The sequence below is a fragment of the Cucumis sativus genome, chromosome 7 (genome assembly GCF_000004075.3).
Source record: "Cucumis sativus cultivar 9930 chromosome 7, Cucumber_9930_V3, whole genome shotgun sequence".
NCBI lineage: Eukaryota > Viridiplantae > Streptophyta > Magnoliopsida > Cucurbitales > Cucurbitaceae > Cucumis > Cucumis sativus.
The window spans coordinates 4593421-4614069 of record NC_026661.2 but is presented as its reverse complement, the minus strand read 5'-3'; the positions used below and the strand labels follow the sequence as shown (position 1 = coordinate 4614069).

The following is a 20649-nucleotide window of genomic DNA, read 5'->3' as shown; positions in this document are numbered from 1 at the left end:
TTGTTATTTCTACATGTGATTTAACCTTTCATTTCTTCTATGAGACCTTTTTTGAAATCACATTTTTACCCAATTGAATTTCCAAAATATTTTTTCCTTTAACAAATATGATTTATTTAATCAACTTTAATAAATAAAATCATATTTTCAATTATGTGCATTGAAGATACTAAAAATTATTCACATTTAAAACACTTTTCAACCCTACTTTCAACATGCATTAATTAAATCTAACTTTGATATAAAATCTTAAAGTGGGTTTGGAAGAAAAGCACTTTAATTTTAGTATCAACCCATGTTCATTTTTTATATAATGTGAAATTTTACTATTTTTAACTATTCTAAATTATTGTAAATAACAAAACTGTTGAAATACTTATAAAATATAACAAAATTTCATATCCTATCAATAATAGACATTCAATTAAATTTTACTATATTTTATAAATATTTTAGTTCATTTTACTGCATTCGAAAATGATACTCGTTATATATATTTAGATGATTTAAATGGTAATTATTAGGTTAAGTATTTCATCTAAAATACATTATATTCAAATTCAACTTTCTTAGTCAAACTAAAAAAATAATTATTAGTTTGTTAAAACATTAAAGTATTCCACTAAGGTTTAAGAAGTCACATAGCTACATTCAAATTTTTAAAAAATCACTTTTAATATTAGAAGTATTTGCATTGGAAGTGCTAAAACTAATAATAAATTAATTATTTTATGCCAATATATTGGTAACTATCATATAATTTTTTATTGTCTTTGTAAGGCATTAATTTCCACAAGATATATTATTCTAATTTTCACTAAAGTTTTAATTAATTGAGAGTTTTGTTCAACATCAAAACTATATATTATTTCACATGAAAAATTATTACGTAAAAAACTTTAACTCCCAATTGGAGGATTAATTAATTGATAATTTCCTGGAGATGGAAGGTTGAACAAAATAATAAAATTACATGTGAAACAAATTTTAAAAAATTGAAATTGAAATTAATAAAATTGTTAAATCATGCTTTTAATTCATACAATAAAAGAAATTATGGGCAATGAGATTTATAACAAAAAAGAAAGAGAAAGAGAGAGTTTATAGATAGAGTTGGTGGCAATGGGACCATATAGCATTTATATTAATACTGCCATATAATTTACATTAAATAAATTATCTCATACCTTCTAGATATTTTCTATTTATTTTTTAAAATTATAAAATTTTGTAACTTAAAATTAAAAAGAAATTAAAAAAAAAAAACAAATTTTAGAAAGTAAAATAAAATTCACTCAATTTCTTGAGCTTTCGCTATGATTAAAGGGTTTAACGAAGTCTAGTCTCGCTTCTTGTTATTTTAATGTTCAGTTTGTTTTGATCGCGTTTATACAGTTTTGTATTGATACCATGCATGATATCTTTTAGTTCAAGTGATGTCCTTTTCTTGGTTATCGCAGTTCGCTAACCATATGGCTCATCCTCTAGCTAAACGCATCCTTTCGTTTGGTAGTTGGAATTAGCGGTGTAAGAATATAGGTTGAACCTGACCACCCGAACTACTCAACTTATATTATATGGGTTGAGTTAAAAAAACTAACTGGATTGTTTTCGGGTTGGGTTGGAAAATTTTATTCAATCCAACCCAACATGAATTAGTATAATATATATTATTTAACAAAATATAACTTAAGAAATTAGGTCTTCCTCTTCACGAACGGAGTATCATTCGCGTTGCATCCCTTCACTCTCTTCTCAATATTTTGAATTTATATCCATTAGAATAATAAATAAATAAAAAACAATAAACTCGAGAACTCAACCCAACTCATATTTTACGTGTTGGGTTGGAAACTAAATTCTGGTCAACTCACTTCTTTGAACTGAGATGAAAACCATACGTGAGACGTGCATTTTTTAAAAATTTTAGTTGGGAAGAAGTTGATCGACTTTGTTAAGCTTTGGTTACTACGAGAAAAATACATGTAAGATTATGGTGAGGGGGTTGCTTTCTGTCTTAGCCACATTACCAAGAATAAAAGTAAGGGTATGCAAATAAAGGGAAGGGGAGGGGCAAAAGTGGAAAGTGAGATAAGGCGTGAGAAGGCGCGTGGAGGGGAAAGAGGAAATGGGGGGATGGGATTGAGAGTGTGAAAAGAAGAGAATGACAAAAAAGGACACTTCCCCGTGGGTTAAGTTGTTTGTGAAGGAGTAGTAGTAGTAGTAGTCGTCGTTGTTGTTGTTAAAACAAACAAAATAAACACCAAAAAGTCTCTCTCTTTCCTTTCCCTATAATCATTGAAAAGGAAGGAATCAAATTCCCCATTTCATCACCAAAATAATAACCCTCAAGTCTTTTCATATTTAAGTATTATATTCTTCAATTTCTATATATATATATACATATATATTTTAACTTTGCCACTCAAGTCTTTTCCCACTTACAAAGAGTATATCCTCATCTTCTTAGAATTTAAATTTTGATACATCTTTTTTCTCATTCCTTCTTAAATCTTCTCGGCCACTCATAAAGTGATATTTGTCCTTGCATGGGTTGCGATGCCATCCATCAAAGCTCATACCAACTTTGTTTTTCATTTGACTACCATACCTCACCCCAACCCATTTATGCATTACATATGTATCACCATTTTGACAATTGACCGAGTGTATGAGACCATCTATTTGGATTGACCCAAATATGTATGTGCATATCTATGTATGTATAGTATTTCTTAAGGGTGTTCACGGTTCGGTTCGGTTCGGTTCGGTGCGGTTTTAATCTGCAAAATGCAAAAGAAAGCTCACATAAGATCGAACGATTGTGTCAAACCGAATCAAAATTGAATCGTATATGCGATTTGGTTTCGGTTCGGTTTAAATTTCGGAGAATTTCAGGCTACTAAAGCATTGAGAGTTCGATAAAGTTTGTTTTTCTATTTTCAATTTCGGACAATCTTGGACAACTGAAGCATTGAGTTCTATAAAATTTCTCTTTCTATTTTAGATCTCAATGTATATTGGATCAACATATTTAACTGAGTTTTAGAAATAAAATATTTATGAATATTTCTTTAAATTTATTTAAATTGAAGTGGCTGGGATGTTTTAGAATCAGTTTAAAACATTAAACCGAACCAAACTGCATAAGTAACGGTTTCAACATAACATAAATCGCATTGAATTGCATGCAATCGATTTTGGTTCGGTTCGATTTTCAAATATTTTATTAACACCCTTAGTCATTGTATGTTATATTTTATATATAAAAATTTAATTATAAAAAAATACGAGGGACAAAAATGTTAGATTCTAAAATATATTAACCAAATAGAAACTAAATCTAAAATTGAAGGATCAAGACCTACTTTTCTCAAAAAATTTATATTCATATAAATTATTAAAAATATAAAATAAAATTTTAAAAAAGCTAATTTAATAAATTACAATAATGTTAGATTAAGAAAATTTTAAATATAAATATATATTAAAGAATTAATATTCAATGACTCGATCTAAGTCAGTTCCATACAAACTTGACACAAACTTTGATTTAAAGAGTCAAGCCCAAAGGTTAGGCCATGCATGACCTTAGCTATTGAAATTAAAGTTGGTCAATATGATCCAACTCGAAACAATATCTAGGTCATTGGACTTGAACCTGGGTTAAACTTGAACTTTTACTTTTTAGGTTCGAGTTGCTTATTGTCAATTGGTCAATTAGTTTTGAGATAAAATCATATATTATACAATAATATACTATTATAGTCTAAGAAGCCCATAAATGGACATTAGACTCACAATAAAATTTCCGAATCTCATTCAAGAATGATGTGAAATCACCGCAGTGTCATTTTTAGAAAAGTGTGTTAATTAAAGATCTTAATTACATTAAAAAAACTTTAAGAATCTCATCATCTTTATACGATAAATGATCTATTTCTTTCTTTAATTCTTTAGTTGTTATCTAACAATATAGTTTAAGATTGAGACTAAGTGTTCGTATTTATGACGTGGGCAAGCTAAGGTTCTATGTTAGACAATTTATGATGTAGACATTTTGTTTTTTTCGTTTGAATCTTAGGTGGAAGCATCAACTCAACTTGTCCATAAATTCATATGTAATTATTTACTACCTTCCATATAGTCTTAGAGTATCGTATTGATTCATTGTTGTCCTGCAGAATTATCACTACTTTGAAAGTAAATTTTAGCACGATACTTCAAATTCTCAATAATTCGATTAAATTGTAGCTCTTCAGACAATCTGTAAGGCTATTGATTCTCATATATTTTAATTTTTTGGTCACGCAAACAAGTCGTTCGAAATTGATGTAACTAGCTTTACCATATATCCAACCACTTTCCATATATCTCATTAATTTCATTGCATTTATTATTATGTAGCTTCTACTTATATTATCCAACTTGTCTATAGCCATTTTTAAATATTTGATATTTATAAAGTTTTAGGGCATCCCTCTACGTAAATTAATTAATATCAAAATATGATTGTATTGACGTTTGTTCAATTTTAGTTTTTATATTTTTAAATGTTTAATTTTAATTTTAATTTATATATCTTTTAATAAATTTTAAATTTATTTTTATTGAAATTGGTTAAATTTTAAGAAAGGCTATTAGATAATAAAATGTTTATAAAAGAATTAACAATAATAAACATAATTTTTATTTTAAAACTTTCAATATCATTAAATCAAAAGATTGAACCAAAATGCTTTGTTTATAGCAAAATAGGTCTTTCAGTTTTCGTCTTTTAACTGAATCAACCTAAATCAACCTTTTTACTTTTTTTTATTAGGGCTACACTTATAATTGTCTATATATATATATATAACCAGTGTTGGTTCAATTTAAAACTCAATTTGTTTTCGAAGGTTTGAGAATGATCAATTTGATTACATTTGAAAATTATCTGGAACCTATTAAAAGATATTATGACATATACCATCTATCACCGTTCTTGTTATGACTACAGATACCGTTTTCGATTAATTTTATATTTCAGATAATTTTTTACATTTTATGATATTTTAAAAGAAAATAAAAAAAGATAGGAACATTTTCAAATATGGTAAAATATTTGAGTCCAAGTTCGAGTTAGAGCACTTTGATGCAAAACGCTATGCAATGTTAATTTGAAAAGTGGTTTCGAAAAAACATCGCACAATTTTGGAAGCTCCAAAGTGATTTTTTGGTTTCTCTTTCTTCTTCAATCTTTCCTACCCACCCAAATTTCAGTTCAATTCAACTACCAACTGACCCAAGCAATTCATCACTCGTCTTCAATTCTTTTTCTTGTATGGTTGGACTTTGCGAGGAATTTGGGCGGCAATATTACTTTTTCTGTTACACCCAATTCCCTTATTAGCTTTCTCTACTCCTCAATCGTCTCTTTCAACTTCGTCTTCATCGCCTTCCATTTAACCCCTCCTCCTCAACAATCATCCTCCATTGTCGTTTTTTCCAGACCTTTCTTTATTTACTCAGTTCCTTCAACTTTCTGTCTTCCCTTTCTTTTTGTAACCAAGTTCAAAATCCCCTCTTGACATGGGGAAGAAGCGAGTGATGGTACCTGTCGAGAAACTTGATTTATCGGCGGTCAAATATGAGAAAGAGGACATTCAAGGTCATTTTCTAGAACCCCTTTTTTTTCATTTCTTGGATGAATTGTGATTTAGTGGTTGAATTTTGGTTTTGACTTTGTGGCAGCTCCTCATTTGGCTGGGTTTCTCTTCAAGCTTTTTGTTGGGATCCTCGAAATGCCTGTTGTTGGTTCTTTCGTGGTTTCCATATTGAAGAAGCAGAATAAAATAGAGGAGGTTTTTTGACTTTTTGCTTCTAATTTCTTAATCTTCCTTTTGTTTGATTATTTTGAGCTGCTACTTGTGTGGAGGATTACATTGAAGTTTCTTTGTACGTTTGTCATTGGCAGTTGCTGCTGAATACAGTGATACCAGAGGCACCTATGTTTAAGCCAGAATTTCCTCCTCAAGGTCATTAGTTCTTTGTTGAATGATACTGTCCCAGTTAGTTGATTAGTCATTCTGTTTGTTTGTCAAGCTTTCATCAATCGAATCAGTCTCTTTCTTTAGATGGATTGGTTAGGATTATGGATAGAACCACTATTGATTCTATCAAAATGTAATGGATTATGATTTAGTTGCTAACATAACCTGAGATTAGTGGTTAACGCAGTACTTCTTTCTATTGAGGTTGGAGGTTCAAGTTCCCGACTAAACATTTGTTGAACTAAAAAATTGTGTTATAGATTTTGATATTGATATTACTACTATGAATTGATTATTGTCGTACCATTGTACGTTGAGGGAAGTTGAAATGGTGAAAATTTAAATGGACAAGTGGGCATAATTTAACTCGGCAATGGCACATGATCAACAAACTGAACAGCCAAAGTGCTTCCAAACAATGTATGGTTCTCTGAGCACTGACATACTCAATATCTATCTTATGAATTTAGAAGAAGAGCCCGTTGTATCGGCCCTTGAAGAAGATGGGAAACCTGAAGACAGAGTAGACATAGCTTTGAAGTGTCTTCCACATTATGATCCCATTGCCCATGTTGAGGCAGGCCCGTCTTCACCATTCAGATATTGGAAAATTCGTGACTATGCACATGCTTATCGGTCGAGGCGTGTGACCCCTTCCATGGTATTCCATAACTCGCTTCTATTTTCCTGGAGTTTATTCATTGTAATTAATTCAGGGTCACCAACTGAACTAATTAGAGTTCTTCCATTACGACATTGTAATAGGTTGCAGAACAAATAATCTCAGTTATACAGGAGTTTAATCACAAAAAACCAGCAGCACCTCTATTAATTTCTTTTGATCCTGAGGAAGTCATGAAGCAAGCTGCTGCTTCTACACAGAGGTTTGAGGAAGGTATTGGCTCATGTTTCTTATCTCCTTTGCACAAGTCTGCTATGTTTTGTTCCTTTCCAAGTAATAAGTTGCAATAATTGCTGATTTTCTTTTATTGTTTAGGGAGTCCACTGTCTATCTTGGATGGGATATTCATAGCAATCAAGGATGATATAGACTGTTACCCTCATCCAACCAAAGGTTAACAATTTTGGGCAGAGCTAAAGGTCTTCCATAAAGTCTTGTAGATTAAGGTTTTCATTTTATTGCTTGCAGGTGCATCAACATGGATGCATGAGGTACGCTCTGTGCAAAAGGATGCAGATTCTGTTGCTAGGTTACGCAGATGTGGTGTAATACTTGTAGGGAAAGCAAATATGCATGAGTTGGGTATGGGTACAACCGGAAATAATCCAAATTATGGGTATGTATTGCTCATTGCTCACTTGACAACGCTAATTGATGTTTTAGAAGCATCTGTTTGGTATAATCTCATTAGGTCGTTTGGTACTGCAGAACAACAAGAAATCCTCATGCACCTGATAGGTACACAGGAGGGTCGTCCTCAGGACCTGCAGCAATTGTTGCTTCTGGTATATGTTCTGCTGCACTTGGAACAGATGGTGGAGGTAGGGAACATACTTTACTTAGGTTCTGTATTCTTGATTTTCTTGATTTTACTTTGTTATGTAGCAAGGATGTTTAAATTGCAATGAAAAAGTTTATTTTCTTCCAGCAAATAAAACTGAAAAGTCATTCGTTATTAGTTCATTGTGAAAATTTTAAGATAATGTATAATGGCAGGTTCAATTCGTATTCCTTCCTCCCTTTGTGGTGTTGTGGGCTTAAAAACAACGTATGGGCGGACAAGTATTAGAGGGTATGCCCTTCAACTAATATATATTAAAGAAGTATACTAGCCACTAGGTAAGAAGTGAACCCTCATAGACACAAGATTTGAGCCAACATGTCATGAATATCGTCAAACATTCATTTAAAAAAATGTAGAACACATTAAGTACACATTAGTTATAATATAAAATTTTAAATATATATTGTTTTCATGTATTCCAACACTTCTCATGCTAAAAGTTTCTTTAGCTTTACATTGCATATGGAGTTATTACGTCTTATGTCCAACTTTTTAATATACATCCAAACCAACTTTTCAAAAAAAAAAAAAAACTTGTGCTTGGTTTGATAACCATTTTTTTTAACAAGATACAGAACTTTTCATTTGACAGAAGAGATAAAAGAAAGCATAAATAACATAACAAGATTACCACGAAAAGAGAAAAACATTCAAAATTAGTATATATATTGTGAACGGTATTTTTCAAGGTTGCATTCAAAGTAGTGCTAAGTTAATTGCTGATGAAATGAGTTGGATAGATTTTCATGTTAGATTTAACATTAGAGTTCAGGATGTAGCCTGTGATGTGATATTATAGTTTAACTGGTCCATGCACTTCAAAGGTGAAAATACTCATTAAGGGAGCCAAACTACTTGTCCCTAATCACACTGTCTGGGAGCTAAGAAAGGAATACTCGTGATTGGAATTTTATACCTGTCTTTCTCATCTAAGTGCCTTGGCATAATTATATATTTTGCTCATTTCTTACTGTAATGTAGGGGTACGTGAATCCTGTATTATTGAGTATTACTGTAGTAACCTCAAAACTTATGACATATATAACTAGGATCTGACAAGATATGGATTAAATGAACTTTTTCTAAATTAAGTGCAAGACAGATGAAACACGTGAAGTCTGATTCTGAAAGCTATAGAATTTAAATTCTTTTGCGTTAGTATATTCTCCCGATATACTGTGTATCTTGCAAATGGCATAGAGTTCTGAGCTTTGATTATTAGGAACGATGGGAGTATAGGGTATCTCATTTACTCTTTCTCTTCCCCCTTACTTATTCTTGGAGGAAAGATGAATCTCAATGCTGAACTTTTTCTTTGCAGTTCACTGTGTGATTGTGGGACTGTTGAGATTATCGGACCAATAGCATCATCGGTGGAAGATATCATGCTAGTGTAAGTGCTTCACATTGGGTGCCACCACAAGTCATTGGTCTAGTCTAAGCACCTTTATGCCATAGGTCACATTCCAATCACATCGCATTATTTACCAATTATGGTAAAGAGATGAAATAAGCGCTCCTAGGATATTGTATTGAACCTTTAATGGCCAACTATATGCATATTTATTCACTCATTGTCGCTGTTACTTTCTTTAGTAGCTGGTAACTGGTGCTGCATTCAGCTAACTAAGCACAATCATATTCATCTTTGGATTTTGGAACTATATGCTGACCATTGTTAATCTTTAGTATCATGTTGATTGATTCAAAGCGCTGGTTACAGTCTTCCCTTTTTATGTCTTATCAGATATGCAGCAATTTTGGGATCCACTCCTGAGGATAAAATCAGCCTTAAACCAGTAAGAATTATACGCTTGTAAATGAATAAAGATAGAACCTGAAATTGCCTCCAAATTTGGTTATCAAAAAAAAAAAAGAAAGAAAGAAAGAAACAGAGGGATTAATAAGCTGCTATTCATTCACCACCCTTGGATGACCATTGTCTACTGATGAACTGCTGTTTAAGATGATCTATTTTTCTTCATTATATAAATTGACAACTTAATCATTGTTATGTACATTTCTAGGCCCCACCGTGCTTGCCAATTCTATCATCTGATGATAATTTGAGTATTTTGGGATCACTACGACTGGGAAAGTACTCCCCGGTAACTTATTTTCTTGTGATTTGGTTGGTTATATTTGATCATTTTATGTATGAGATGTTTCATTGAGCATTTTACTTTTCTCTGACAGTGGTTTAATGACGTGCATTCAACTGACATCTCTGAAAAAAGTGAGGACATTCTTGAACTGTTGACGAAAACTCATGGTTGCGAAGTAAGCCCATTGTTATTATTTCTTTCTTAAGAAACGGCTTCCTCAGCTCTATAAAGTATGCTAAGAGCAACGTCTTTCTTTTCCTGGCTAATACATGTAACTCATCATGCTTACACATTTTGTGTTCTTTATGTGGAAATTTGCAAGATTGTAGAAGTTGTTGTGCCTGAGCTGCTTGAAATGCGCACTGCTCATCTTGTTTCGATTGGTTCTGAATTTCTTGCTTCAATGAATCCTGATATCGAGGATGGGTATACTACTTTCGCTTTTCGAAAACTGACGTTGGAAGATCTATTACATCTCCTACATCTTAAGATTATCACATTTGAAAAAAATTCTGTAAAAGGGATTGAAAATTTCTAAACTTAAACAGTTGTTTCTCAATGAAAACGAAAAATTAAGTATCAGAAGATTGGATTTCCGGTTAATGAGGTCAGGTTTGCAATTAGCAATGGCACCTTTTTCTTTTCCAGTGCAGTATAACTTTTCAAACATTTTCAAGTGAGGCTCTTGTTTGGGAAAATTTTATAAAGTGACATGACATGTATGCTTCAGAATATTTTCCCGTACAGTTAATCAGAGCAAGAAAATAGTAGAAGTAGAAGGATGTGTTAAAATTTGATTGCTTCTTGTATGCATCCCTTAGTGGATGAACCTTAATGCCATCCACACTTGACACTTTTCCCTTGTTTACCTATCCTAAGTATATTCTAGGTAATTTGTTGCTTTCATATGATGTGAGTATCTATTTTCTTCAGGAATGGTAAAAGATTGACTTATGACAGTCGTACCAGCTCGGCACTATTTCGGTCATTTACTGCATCGGATTATGTGGCTGCACAGTGCCTTAGGTGAGATAAACTAGGGACCAGAAAACTATTGATATCTTAAACCATCATTAGTATTTAAGTGGTGTTTAATTTTCTTCCATTTTTCTTATATGCATATAGGTAAATATTACCACAATTATTTCGTAACATTTCTGCTTAACTACTTCTTAATTATTCCTTAGATGTTGGTGAATAAAAAAACAACATTTCAGCTTAGTTACTTCTTATATTTGTTGAATTATCCATGTCCTGTTGCAGTACGTAAATAATGAAGGAATATTTATTTTAGGCGGAGAATAATGCATCATCACATGGAAATTTTCAAGAAGGTTGATGTTATTGTGACCCCGACAACTGGGTATGGTTCATAATCTCCACTCAAATCTCAATGTTCTTTAGAATCATATCTACTGACATTTTTATGTTAGTAATCAGACCATCTGCCGTTCATTGTAGAAAGAGATCAAACATAATTTATCTCCCTCTGCATAGGATTGGTTGCCCCTATAGACTTTGCATTTGAGTTGCATTAATTTTCTCTGTCTAAATTATGCTCCTCTAATTTTAACAGCATGACTGCACCACTTATACCTCCCAGTGCTCATAAATATGGTGAGACAGATATGCCGGTTACAGGTTTGTGATCAATCTGCAAATTATGGTTTAAGTTTTCTCTGATTACATGCTTAGATACATACATACATACATGTGTGTGTGTGTGTATTTATTTAAAGGACTACACATATATGTCTATATCAATAGATACGTTCACTCGTGATAAATTTCATGCTTGAATGACGTTAGGTTATCTCATGCGGTTCATCCTTGCGCCCAATCTTATTGGACTCCCTGCCATTTCTGTCCCGGTGAGTCCTCCCCCAACACCCTATATTTAGTAAATGATTGTTCTGTGCGCATTTTTATATTAGGTAGTTTGATGAGAGAAATACATTCCTTCGACTTTTATGCTCTCAGGCTACTTTTTATTCTGTTTTGGTAAAGAGAGAATGAAAGCATGCAGGGTAATGTTATGGCTGGGGTATTCTTTATAGAGGTTATTACAATGTTTGTTATATAGATGAGTCAAAAGATCCTCTTCTTTTCTTTCCCCTAAAAGAAGTATTTCCTTTTAATGTAAGGTTTCATTCTCAAAATATTTGTGATAATCTGTAAATTCAGCTTCATTTCCTCCATTTGCTAATGTTATTTCTCTATCTTTCAGATTGGTTACGATAAACAAGGACTCCCAATAGGCTTGCAACTGATTGGTCGTCCATGGGGTGAAGCTACAATATTACGTTTGGCTTCTGCAATAGAGGTACAAATTCATGTGTTTTCTGTTTCTTGTTTTTTCTCTATTGCCTCTTTTTGTCAACTAACAAACTTCTCCCGATATTCCCAGGAATTATGTGGAAACCCCAAGAAGCCAATGTCATTTTATGATGTTCTAACAAGTTAAAGAAACTAGAGGGAACAATACAAGTGGTGTCAACCTCTATAATCGATCTGAGAAACTTTGATGGTTTCAAAAGAAGAGAAATAAAAACGTTTTTCGCTTATACACATGAGAAATTATGGAAATGTAGTTTCCATATACTTATCTGTACTACAAGATGGTTGTATCTCCAGTTTGGAGAATGCACACACTCACTTGATTCTGTGAAGAAATACCCTTTGATTCATCAACCTCTTTCTTACTTTCTTACTGATAAAGAGTATTGAGAGAGCTAAGAATATGTGATCATTTACCTTTATATATTAATAATTAAAATCAAGAAACTTCCTTATTGACATCCCTCTTCTGCTCTTCTAATCTTTGCCTTTATGTACTACAATAATCAATAAAATTATGTAAGTCTCTCTTTCATCATAGTCAAGATTTACCGAAAAAGCAAAAAAAGAAACAATAGTTTAGATATAGGTTGAAAGATTTACCTTTTATATAAACTACATGATATGACAAAAATATTTAGAAACAAAAATAGTGAACTATCCGCTTTTAAACTAACTTCATTTTCGTAATTTTCTTTTTGGTATTTTTTCAAACATTCGTAGTTTTTATAATCTCGCTAGCTATTTAGTTATGGATGGAAGTATCGAGAAAAACTAGTTTAACAAATTTATAAAATGGGTGCTAATTTTGACAATGAAAACTTCGAGACGACAATTTTCCAAAAATGAATCTCTTTAGTCTTTACTGCTTCTCTTATACTCGCCGGAGCCACCGCTGATTCAGTTTATTCTTCCTCTTCAATCCACCGCCATAAATGAAGCTCTGCAATGCATCGTAAGCTCATCCGACCCCTTTTCCCATGGCTTATCCTTCTTCCCCTCTTAATCCTTTTGCTCTACTCCTTAACCGTGTCTCTTTACGCACCCATTTCCCCATCTCCAAAGATAAAAAAGATTTCTGCATCACCCTCATGCAATCTCTTCAAGGGTCACTGGAATCGAGACCCCAATCACCGGCCCATTTATGATGAGACTTGCCCATTTCATAGAAACGCCTGGAATTGCTTGAGGAACCAAAGAGACAATATGGGTACGATCAATTCGTGGAAATGGGTGCCCCAAACCTGCGATTTGCCCCAGATTGATCCGTTCAGATTTCTCGATCTGATGAGAAATAGGAATATTGGGTTTGTTGGTGATTCTTTGAATGAGAATTTCTTGACTTCGTTTTTGTGTACTCTTAGAGTGGCTGATTTGGGTGCAAAGAAGTGGAAGAGGAAAGGAGCTTGGAAGGGTGCTTATTTTCCAGTATTCAATGTGACGGTTGGTTATCACCGTGCAGTGTTGCTCGCCAAATACAAGTATGATAGCTAGTTTTTTGTAGCATTTTTGTTAATCTTGCAACTTAAATTTTCCAATTAAAAATGGAAAGTAGCTATTATTGGTTAGAATGTTTTCACTTTTTTATGTTCTGAGTTAGCTAATTGATTAGAACTTCTGAAGTAAAATTTCTAAGTTAGCAACCGTGAATTACTTGAGTCTGTAATAAGGCTTTGTAAGAGGATCTTTGATTCAAATTTATTTACAATTTTTTTAGTGTCTTGGATCCATCTAATGCTGTTTCCCCTGATCTTCGTTTTGAGCGATGTACATTTCAGCAATGTGGTGATTTTTGTGGTTGTAAACAGTTTTGAAACCAGGCAGAGTTATACTATAACTCCAATATCATTTAAAATTGACCACTTAAGTTCATGAAACTTACTTTCGAGCTCTTAACCATGTTCGAGTTTCAGGACTTGCTATTTCTTCTATTATAGATTATTGACTTTGAACCAAAGAAACAGTTTGTTTGGGGAATTAAACCTGACAATTCTATTTGGTTTGTTTTCTTTTATATTTGTTCTTATGTTCTTGTAACTGATTAAACAAAGGTGGCAGCCAAAGTATTCTGCATCTGGTGATCAAAGTCAATCAGAAGGAGTATACAGAGTGGATGTTGATATTCCTGCAGATGATTGGGCAAACATTACCAACTTCTACGATGTCCTCATATTTAACACTGGCCATTGGTAAATTCTTTTTCCCTTAAGCAATATGACAGTTAATCAACACAATTCTTCCAATGCCTTCAATGTAGTGTTTTGTAATCTGATGGTTGTTGGTTGGAAGTTCATAGATTGAGGGGCAGCATTTTATTAGCTCAAGGGAGGAATTTGAGTTGCTTGAAGTACAAAGATCACATCTTTGCATTTCCTCACTATCTTGTCTACTTAGGCGAGTCTGCGTTTTCTTGTTTTCATTGTTGCCATAAGTGTAATGTGTTAGAAATTCAGGGTATAATTTTAAGTGAAATAAGTACATTCTTGGGAGAAATGCCAGCAAAGTTGTAACTTGAATTAAGGTACATTTTAGAGGGGTTGAGGGTCTTTGGGTAAGGTGTAGTCCCCCTCTCTTTAGGTAAAACATAGAAGCAAAATAGGCTATCGAGATGTGTAGTTGATTACCAAAGTTTGAACTCTTGCCAGATCTTTTTCCATTTCAAAAGTAGTGAAGAAATTTGGAATGTGGAGCTCTCTGTTGTTGTGACACTGGGTTTTAGATAGGGAGATTGAGGAATGAGCTCGCATAAAATCTAGAAAGCTATCGTTTAAAACATGAGGTAGACACTGGTGAAATTTAGATAAATCAAGATCTGATTCTTGCAAGTCAGTTTTTGGTTGCATCATATAATGGTAAGGGGTTATCCTGTGCAAGGGAAGCCCGGACTCTAGATTTTGACTTATGCTATTTTTTAATATTGTTTTTAGATGATAAATTTTTTAACTGATTTTTTCCAAGTCTTTTCAGCTCTATATAATTTTCTTTATGTATTTGTTTAGATAACCACACTTTCATTAAGTGGAAACCACAAATGTGTTAGAATACTAAGCTAGGGGTGATAGTCGTACAATCTTACAAGGTTTGATTCCTACCAGGTGGGGTTACGATAAATTTCCAAAAGAGAAACCTTTAGTTTTTTATCGTGCTGGTCAACCGATACTTCCAGCTCTCGAGATGATGGATGGACTCGAACTTGTTCTTAAACTTATGGTCTCTCACATACAAAAAGAAATTCCTGGCAAGACACTCAAGTTTTGGCGTCTACAATCCCCTAGACATTTTTATGGTGGTGACTGGAATCAAAATGGCAGCTGCTTATTCAATGAACCTCTTGAAGAATCTCAGGTGAGCAAACCTTTCCTTACAGTTAAGTTTGGCCCGTCTTTTAACTTTCCTCTTCCACAAGGTTATTGAGTAATAATAACTGGACAGCTAGACATTTGGTTTGATCCAAGCAACAATGGGGTGAATAGAGAATCGAGAACAATAAATCGTCTCATCAACGAGGCAATACGTGACACAGATATTGAGGTTCTTGATCTCACTCACTTGAGTGAGTTCAGAGCAGATGCTCATCCGGCCATTTGGTTGGGAAGAAAAGATGCTGTTGCAGTTTGGGGACAGGACTGCATGCATTGGTGCTTACCAGGGGTTCCAGATACGTGGGTTGACATTTTGTCCAAACTCATCACTCATCACTTAAAGATGGGATAATCTCTAGAGTAAGAATATGTTCATTTTCAAGTTCAAGAGGTTTGCACATTTCCCGCAAAGATGCTCAGAACAACCTACTCATTCGAATTGAAGTTCTGGTTCTTGAAACATTAAGACCACAGATGCACATAAATGGTATAGAGATCCATTTTGATGGAGCAATGTACTGCTTTCTGTAGGGATGTAGTCTGATCATGATGATTTTTCTACAAAAGTAGGATAAAAAGTTTTCTTTTCTTCCTCTATGTCTCACTCGCACCAAATGATTCTTACCAGATTACAGGCATCATTGGCAGTGTAATTTCTTGATTGTTGCTAATCAATCTATAATCTAACATCAAATATTATTATCCAATTCAGAACTTTCTTTCAGAAAGTTTTGGCCTTTCTTGACCTGGAATGTTCGAAGAATTACAGAACTGTTGACCAAGCAAGTTTACCAAAACTTGTTTATCAGATTAAGAATTCGAGAGATGATCTGGGCCATGATTAAAAGGCAACATAAGCAACGTTTCTTCACTACACTTCCTTTATATTGTACATTACAGAAAACAATGAATAAATTGCAATAGTTATTTTTCTCTATAGTCTCTCATTTTGATACATCATTATGCAAGATTCGCATGATCGGGCAATTTGCCCCACAAGAATCATTGACGTATAAAGCTACAAGCAGTCACAAGCCATGAATGCTGCAACTGTAAGAATATCGACAAAACCTCACAAAAAATGCAAATCTCTACTTCTGCCCACGTTCAACTTTTGCTCTAATCTTCTCTTCCAAGACAGACAAGTCTGTCTCAAGGTCAAACATTCTGTTAATAGCATGCATATTCTGAAGTATCTCATCCAACGTTCGACTATCGTTGCCATCACATCTTAAGTGTTGTATTGGACCATGAAGTAGTTTGTTAGCTATACCCAAGCTAAGATCATTAATAGCTACTTTCTTTTTCTTTGGGATGTCTTCACCCATCTTGGACAAACATTTGTCTAGTTCAGCGGCCCTGATCCTCTCAACATAAGCTCTAAACTTCTTGATGGTAGGAACAGTTTCAAGGGAATCCTTCCAGGCTTCAAATTTGTTTATTTCTTCTCCGATTATTGATTGAGCCTCCTGAACTTTCTTTAGTCTATCCTCCTTGTTAGCAGCAACAACTTCCTTGAGATCATCCACATTAAAGACAGACACGGTCTCAAGATCTGATACACGTTGCTCAACATTCCTCGGAACTGATATATCGACAAATAAACGTCTTCCTGTTTCTGTACCTGCAGGGGGGAGCATCGCTACATGTTCTTTCGTGAATAAGGGTGTTTTTGAAGCAGTGCAGGTGAAGATGACATCCGCCTCTGAAGCACATGCTAAAATCTTCGAGAGGGGTTTGTAGATTATCTCAACATCTTTGAGTTCCTTGCTTACAGCATCGACACTGTCCTGAGTTCTGTTCACAACCACCATCTTCCTACATCCTTTTGCAACTAAGTGTTTGATCACAAGTTTCCCCATTTTTCCAGCACCAACTACCATCACTTTTGCAGTAGCATATGAAGATTCTGGAAGCTTCTTCTGTGCAAGCTCTACAGCAGCTGAACTAACAGAAACCGACCCCGAGGAAATGTTGGTCTCAGTTCTAACCCGCTTTCCAACAGTGATGGCATGCTTGAACAACCCACTAATTTTTCTGTCAAAACCAGCTACACCTTGCCCTGTTTTAACAACATGTTTCACCTGAGCAAGAATTTGACCTTCTCCAAGGACAAGAGAGTCGAGACCCGCAGAAACTTCAAAGAGGTGCTGAGTTGCATCGGTATTGTATAATAGAACCCTATGCTTACAAAGCTCTGAAATAGGAATTCCACTTCTCTGCCAGATGAAAAGAACAAGAAAATTAGCAACGTTGACTTATTAAGTCGTATTGATCGAAACAATATGCACAGCAGTCAGTTTACTACGCACCTTGGACATCCATTCTGTCACTTCTTTAACCCCACGATGCTGCGACAACGCTACAACATAAATCTCAATCCGATTACAAGTGCTAAGAACAGCCGCTTCTTCTATATGGTTCAGAGCACAGAGTTCACCAATGGCCTGAGGCCATTGAGCTTCTGGAATGGCAAGTTTCTCACGCAACTCTACTGGTGCAGTGTGAACATTAAGACCAATCACCACAATACTGATCCTTTCTTTTGTATATCCTGTTCAAATGAAAAAAATGGGTAACAACAATTAGCTCCCTCTACATCTTTCAGAGCTTCTCATGACCAAAATTGCTTCTACTGTGAATTCAAACCATTATTGGAAAGAAAAGAAAAAAGAAAGTCATTATTCCTAAAGCACAAAAGGCTCAGAAAACTCAGGAATGTCGATGAAGTGTTTCCATGATCAAAAGAAACAACAAACAAAGAGTTGCTATCGAGATTAACAAACATCTGAAATTACCAGTAATCAAACTATGATTTCATTGCAAGAGAGAATCTGAGCAATTCTAGATTATCGGCAGAAGACATTTTAAGCAAATGAGCAGTAAATTCAACCACGCATCATCTAAACGGATCTAAAATTCAAACACTCACTATTAACTGAAGAAGTCTTGAGCAATTCAAGAGCCGAGAGACCAGGTGCATTCGAACCAATCTGATCAATTCGAACCGAGGCGAAATTGGGATCGATCTCGCACTTAGGACCCCAACAACCTCCCCTGCGCAACACAAATCTCTTACCCTTAAAGGGTTTGAAGAACACACGCACAGGAGCAGAATACGACGTTGAAGGAGCAATAAATTCAGGAGTCGGACGAGCAAAGCACGTCGTCAAACCCCCCACAGCCGCCGCCATTGGGTGCAAAAACAAGAAAACCAAAAATGCAGCTGCTAATCTGAAAAACCCCTCACCAAACCAAATCAAATCAAATCGAGGAGAAAAGGCCGATGCGAAAGCGCATCGGCTGCGGATGGGGGTTCTCCCTATATACTCGTTGGAGGAAATGAATGAGATGACTTGACGGGAGAAATTCAAAGTTCCATCTCCTCCATTTCTGAAATTATACTATGGAGAAAGATTCAAAGATGGGGTTTGGTATTTGGTATGGAAAGTTTGACTAAAAAGAGGTGGACACACGTTTTGGTAGAGCTGACGGGTCCCAATGATGGTAGCCATATGGCCGGAAGAAGGGCTGCAAATAAAATGTGCCCTAATCTTACATTCTTTAATCAATCAAGAGCCGTAATCACATTGATTGAGTATATTTTTGCTTTCACACTTCATAAAAAAAAATGTAGTTGCAAATATAGCAAAATTAAATTCAAAAGCGGATGAAAATAGAGAAAGGACTCAAGGAAATGATAAACTTAAAAAATTTTGGGAAATTTCCAAAAATGAGATTATTTGGATGGGTAGTGAGAGTTTTGAGATGGGATTTTAAAAAAGAAGACTTTTAGGACAAATGAGTTGTGAAAAGTCTATATTACCCTTTAATTTAAAAAACCTGTCATTTTCTCCTTTTCCTTCTCCCTCACGTTCTCTTCTTGCGGCTTTCTCCTTCTCCCTCACTTTCTCTTCTACTAAGACAAAGGGCAGCCCGACTTCAACTCTTCTCCTTTCTCAGTCGTTGTCGCATCTCATTTACCGTTGCCAACCGTTCAGGCATCCATTGGTGGTCAGTTTGTACGCGGCGTGCAAGATTTTCCGTCGAAGATGCGGCGTGCAAGGTTCTCCTTTCTCAGTCTTTTTTTTATAACCACGCACTTTATGTTTAGGGATTGTTTTGATCGGATTGCCTTTGTTGTTGTGCATTTTCATTGAATGGTTGAATGCACCTATCTCGCACCTATCTCGTACACATCTTGCACATATCTCGTACACATCTCGTACCTATCTCGTCGTACACATCTCGCACCTATCTTGCACATTTCAAAACTTTTACTATTATTTTCAAAATCAAATTGTTACCCCTCCTCGTCGGAATCCAATTTTCGCAGCAAGATCACGAGTCCCAAGTCATGTTCCACAATGAAATCACTGGAACTACCATTGTTTTTGTAGTTTTGTGAATGAAAAATGAGAAATGAAGAAAAATGAAATCAAAGGTTCCGTGAAAATGAGGAAAAATGGAATACGGATAGAGAGAGCTGAGAGAAAAATGAAATATTCTTTTTGGAAGTGAGAAAATGGAGGAAGAAGGAGAAGGAATTCCATAAATTGTTTTTTAGGTTTTTTTTATAACTAAAGGGTAATATTGACTTTTCCTAGTTAATTTGTCCTAAATGTCATCTTTTTTAAAATCCATCCTAAAACTCTTTAAACCCTTAAAAATTATCCTATTTTTGTTAATTTTCCAAAAAATTTCTAAAATGATAAATTTCATGGATCTTATCAATTTGTGACATGAGTCATAAATATTTGTAATTTTGTTATATTTGTAATTTTCTAAAATTTTACAATATGCTTCAGACGAGAACAAAGATTCTGAGTTGTTGATTTGCGGTAGTGATGACAAATTTGAATTAATTCACTCAAACAAAATTCATATCTTTGAAATGAAATATTGAAGAAGTCAAGATTCAATCTCAATGATTTTAAAACTACTCTTCTTAAACTATGGAGTTGGTAATAGTGATACCCATAATCTTTCAAATTTCATAAATTTATATCAAATTATAGTTTTATAATATGGTTTCAATTTGACCCTTTTATTAAATCAATCTTTTTCTTTAATTATATTTCTCCCTCCTCTCACCTCTCTATTGAAAATAATATTTTTCATAAATACCAATCTTTTTAAACACTTTATTATAAAGGTTAATATACATCATTTTTGTTTAAAACTCTATTTTCTTTCCAATTTGGTTACGAGTGTTTTCTTAAAATTTGGGTATAAAAAAAACTCGTAGCTAGGTAGTCACCATAGATTAAACACATAACTCTTATTA

At 34.1% G+C, this 20649-nt stretch overlaps 3 protein-coding genes across 4 annotated transcripts; 2 read left to right on the top strand and 1 right to left on the bottom strand.

Annotated features, from left to right (window-relative positions):
* The first annotated feature begins 5135 nt into the window (after nucleotides 1-5135).
* On the top strand, nucleotides 5136-12459 carry LOC101208619 (fatty acid amide hydrolase). 2 transcript variants are annotated; one of them, XM_004136864.3, is made up of 20 exons: nucleotides 5140-5650; nucleotides 5734-5843; nucleotides 5957-6017; nucleotides 6503-6693; nucleotides 6798-6927; nucleotides 7030-7107; nucleotides 7183-7330; nucleotides 7423-7535; nucleotides 7711-7786; nucleotides 8880-8951; nucleotides 9306-9357; nucleotides 9586-9666; nucleotides 9755-9838; nucleotides 9986-10089; nucleotides 10597-10689; nucleotides 10958-11026; nucleotides 11240-11304; nucleotides 11473-11534; nucleotides 11891-11986; nucleotides 12071-12459. In XM_004136864.3, exons 1-20 carry the CDS (start codon nucleotides 5572-5574, stop codon nucleotides 12125-12127), a joined length of 1821 nt encoding a protein of 606 aa, XP_004136912.1. In that variant the 5' UTR covers nucleotides 5140-5571; the 3' UTR covers nucleotides 12128-12459. The 2 variants fall into 2 exon arrangements, with proteins under 2 accessions (XP_031744291.1, XP_004136912.1); XM_031888431.1 differs by lacking the exons at nucleotides 11240-11304; nucleotides 11473-11534; nucleotides 11891-11986; nucleotides 12071-12459 and having other exon boundaries at nucleotides 5136-5650; nucleotides 10927-11026.
* Nucleotides 12460-12778: 319 nt separating this feature from the next.
* Nucleotides 12779-16069, top strand: LOC101208378 (protein trichome birefringence-like 12). The gene is made up of 4 exons (XM_004136863.3): nucleotides 12779-13481; nucleotides 14052-14189; nucleotides 15096-15345; nucleotides 15433-16069. Exons 1-4 carry the CDS (start codon nucleotides 12949-12951, stop codon nucleotides 15712-15714), a joined length of 1203 nt encoding a protein of 400 aa, XP_004136911.1. The 5' UTR covers nucleotides 12779-12948; the 3' UTR covers nucleotides 15715-16069.
* A 201-nt stretch (nucleotides 16070-16270) lies between these two features.
* Nucleotides 16271-18646, bottom strand: LOC101208135 (glutamyl-tRNA reductase 2, chloroplastic-like). The gene is given in 5 exon segments (NM_001280687.1): nucleotides 16271-17581; nucleotides 17675-17916; nucleotides 18295-18340; nucleotides 18343-18440; nucleotides 18442-18646. Coding segments are annotated over 5 exon segments (1629 nt in total). The 5' UTR covers nucleotides 18557-18646; the 3' UTR covers nucleotides 16271-16453.
* Between the last annotated feature and the right edge of the window lie 2003 nt (nucleotides 18647-20649).